Raw genomic sequence first — 4,060 nt, 5'->3', positions numbered from 1 at the left:
CCAAATCTGAGGAAATCACTTTTTGAAAAAACTATCATTCTTCTAAAAAACAACGTATTCAAAATGAAGTTTATAAATATATATATATATGTAGGTGTGTTGTGCAGGATGAATCCGCTATCCATGTTTATCCGAGACATGCCCTTTATTTTTAGGGTCAAGCCATTTCTACTGTACTCTGCTACCATAGGGGCGTGTAGGATAGTTTTGTATGCATCTGTGGGTTTGAACTAGTTATCATATATATTTGAGGGATTCAGACTTTCATAGTTATGTGTATCATTAGGATCACTACTGAATGATGTCTCACCTACAGTGGTATTTTCATAAACCATGTTTTCCTGGCCTGATGTGGTTGGTACAGTTCCCGAATGTTTGGTGACAGTTTGACGTCTTTTATGTAGAAAGTAGACACCAAGTCCAACACCCACAACAACGGCCAACAGTATGGAGAGAGCAACAATCACTCCAATGTAGGCACTGTGTGATGTTTGAGACTCGGGTTGNCATCAACATTATCAGAAAGTGTCCAGGTGTCCTTATCAACTACTGAAAAGTTTGCTACCAGCTTGCATTCCCTGAAAACTTCAACAGTGGCCAGTGATTGTGATATGGTTTGTACATATTTTGATGACATGTTCCACTGTAGGGTTTGGTTTTGATTTTTAAACACAAGTCCATTCCCAAAACATGCCTGTATATTTTCCTTCGATGAATACACCATGTCACCTGCATCACAAGGTGAGATTTCCAGGCAGGTTACTGAAGTCCCCTCTAGCTCTGCAGGATAGCTACACTGTCCAAGGTCTGTGGTGAAGGTGTAGTTTCTCAGCCAGGCCGTGGAACAGGAACAGACCAGTGGGTTTCCATGGAGCTGAACCACAGACAAAGATGGCCACAAGGAAAATCCAGAGTCTGGGATAGTCAGAATGTGATTTCCTGCCAGATTAAGTTTTTCCAGTTTTGATAGACTTTTTATACTTTCTGGAAATATTGTAAGCTGGTTAAAGCTCAAATCAAGTTCTCTGAGGAGAGGCAGTCCAATGAAAGCATTGGGTGTGATTGTGGTGATCTTATTGCCACTCATAATCAGGTATAGGAGATTTGATGAGTTGGCGATTGGTTCCGGTATCTCAGTGAAATCATTGTGACTGACATTTAACATCACAAGTTTATCCATTATACATGTTTCACTGTGAGGTAAGGCATGAAGGAAATTGTAGGAGAAATCCAGTCCTAAAATAATATCAGGACATTCAATCTGTTCCTGGGAATCACAGCTGGGGAAGTCAGTCAGCATGTTTTTAGTTATGTTAATAACTATCCTAGGCCGAGAGAAACGCAAGCGTGACGTACAATCTTTTATCATATTTGAAACAGTTTTTACTTTATTTCTACTCAAATCAAAAACTAAAAGGGATGAATAAATATAGAAACCATAAGTTGTCTGAAAATCTAAAACATCAGTGATTGACTCTATTTGATTATCTGATGAATTTAAATAAAATGTGGAATATCTGAAATGCCTGGTTTGCCTTGCAAAAGTAACAGGAAAAGTATGTTTTAAAGTATTGTTGCTAATGTCTACATTAATATATGACCCATAAATATCATAACCTTCAAAATTAACATTATTTACGCTAGAAATATTACTTGAGGAAAAATCAAGAATTCTTGTTTGCCGATACAGATAAAGGATTTCTATGAATGGGAGTTCCTGTACATTGTTTAAAGATGCATTCAAATGTACTATTTTACTCAGTTGTGATAGATTTACTGACTTCATATTGTTTTCAGCTAGATCTAAGTATTTTAGATTTGGCATTTCCTGTGTGATGAAAGATTCATTCAGATATGTTAAGTGGTTTCCCTTCAATGAGAGTTTTACAACAGAAACATTGAGTGGGCATTGGTGAAGCGTTAAGATTCCATTCCTGTCCAAGTTAATATTGACTTGGCTGGACACATTTGATCTTAGGTGACACAGGAATTGAGAGGGAACACAATTGTCTGCCAGGTTCAGTGTTATATCAGAGGGAATCACAATCTCTGGGATATCTGTGTTAGTACACAGGAATGTTGTGTTCTGTAAGGCGACACTGTATATAGTCCTGTTAGGGAAATGAGTCAAAACGTCCATCACACTCGCTGTGGAAAATGGGTTGTTTGATCCGTTAAAGTTGGTCCATGGAGGCAGGTTTGGAGGTATTGTTAGTAGTACATTGGAGGAGACGTCCAACAAACTGAAAGTGCTGTCTTGGTTTGAGGAGAGGCACAATCTTGTAAGTTTGTTGTGATGAAAAGTAAACCTACAATCCCAGCAGTCTAGAATGGGCAGATCTACACTGACCAGAAGATTGAAGGACAAATCAAGGGTGAAGGAGGACATAAATCTGGTTCCCACGGCAAACATGTCCTCGGCAACATTGGTGATAGAGTTGTGATGAAATAACAGAACAAGCATAGTCTGTTGGTTAACAAATGCTGGTCCTACTTCAGAAAGCATGTTGTATGAAATGTCAAATGTCTGTAGGTTTGTCATGCTGGATGACATGTTATCATTGACATGATCTATCTGGTTGTGAGACAAGTTAAGATTTCTCACCTGTTGTAAGTGCTCCAGACAGAACCACACATCTGTCATCAGCTGGTTGTGGGACAGATTGATATCCCGCAGGTGCTTGCCAGACGATACGAACGACCTTGGATGAATGTACTCTAGACGGTTCTCACTTACATCAAGGTTTTCTAAGCTTGTAAATTGATGCAGTTCATTGTTGCTGATTCTGTGGAGTTTGTTTCCTCTGATGTTGAAGGTTTTCAATGGGTTCTCGTTGTAGACATCTGTGGACATGTCAGAACTCATTGTAAATATTTGGTTGTGTGACACGTCAAGGTGTTCCAAATACGCAGGAATACTGTGTTCAGGAATACATGTGATCAAGTTCTTAGTCAAAGTCAACTCTCTCAGGTGATTCAAGTTATTGAGGGAACACGCAGGAAAATAGTCCAGCAGGTTGTCGTCAAGGTTGAGAATAGTCAACTCCCGCCTATTGTTGGTAAACGTGTCACATGACAGGTGTTGTAAACCAATGTTCTCAAGGGTGAGTTGTTTCACTAGTGTGTCTCTGAATGAATTCTTGTCTAGTTTTCTTATTATCCATTTTCTGTTAAATGCCAGGAGATTGAGAGTCCCATTGTACTTTGGTAAACTGGGTATAACATTGGTGTGATCCTGATAACAATAAATTCTTTTTGAATATGTAGACAAAGTACATCTAGTGACCACACTTACAGGCACTGACCACACCAACAGGACAGCAAGCAAAGAAACATCCATCTTAAATGTGTTAAAATATCGCTTTTAGTGTCAGATCTGTTTGCGTGGTTTGCATCCTGATTTTCACATTTCACTTCCTAGTTGTGAGCTCAATGTGATATGCTTGAGTGAGAGAACACTAAAGTGTTGTTATGTACAATGACATACCAGTTGTTCCTGTTTGGAATTCCCAGTTTGAAAATTTATTAAACTGCTGTCTGCAGTGTTGGTGAATAAAAACACCACAGTGTATTATATTTTTAAGAACCTTAAACCAGGTATGTTAATTTGTTTAGACCACTATCATCACAGGGAAACAAGGATTTGTTATAGCTATATTGGGACTTAAAATGAGTTACGCATTTTAGAACTCCCTCCCCAGAAGAGCCCTGTGAAGGGTGAAAGCTGCTAATTTAAAGTTGGTCATATCTTATTTATATACATATATATATATATATATATTAGGGTTGTCAACACTAGACCACAAACCGGTTACCAAAATCAATAGCCAGATAGTTACTTACCCCTTTTGGGAGCCCCATATTTCCCTGGCTTAGACCTACAAATAATCTATAGATGCGACCTAAATCGGATAGTTTTGTTATAAAAACAGTGTTCAGGCTTACATGTTTGTTTTTATACGCCCGTCAAATTTGACAGTAGTATTATGGTATGGCGTCCGTCGTCCGTCCGGCATAAACTTTGTTTGTCTGGCAATCTCCTCCTACATTTTTCGACCGA

At 38.6% G+C, this 4,060-nt stretch overlaps 1 protein-coding gene across 1 annotated transcript; it reads right to left on the bottom strand.

Moving 5' to 3' along the window:
- Positions 1–463: 463 nt before the first annotated feature.
- Positions 464–3,442, bottom strand: LOC110461424 (slit homolog 1 protein-like). The gene has a single exon (XM_021514867.1). The coding sequence runs from the start codon at positions 3,338–3,340 to the stop codon at positions 464–466; it is 2,877 nt and encodes a 958-aa protein (XP_021370542.1). The 5' UTR covers positions 3,341–3,442.
- Between the last annotated feature and the right edge of the window lie 618 nt (positions 3,443–4,060).

The sequence above is a fragment of the Mizuhopecten yessoensis genome, unplaced genomic scaffold (genome assembly GCF_002113885.1).
Source record: "Mizuhopecten yessoensis strain PY_sf001 unplaced genomic scaffold, ASM211388v2 scaffold10619, whole genome shotgun sequence".
Lineage (NCBI taxonomy): Eukaryota > Metazoa > Mollusca > Bivalvia > Pectinida > Pectinidae > Mizuhopecten > Mizuhopecten yessoensis.
Note: the sequence above shows the minus strand (reverse complement) of the source record. Positions and strands in the feature narration are given on the sequence as shown.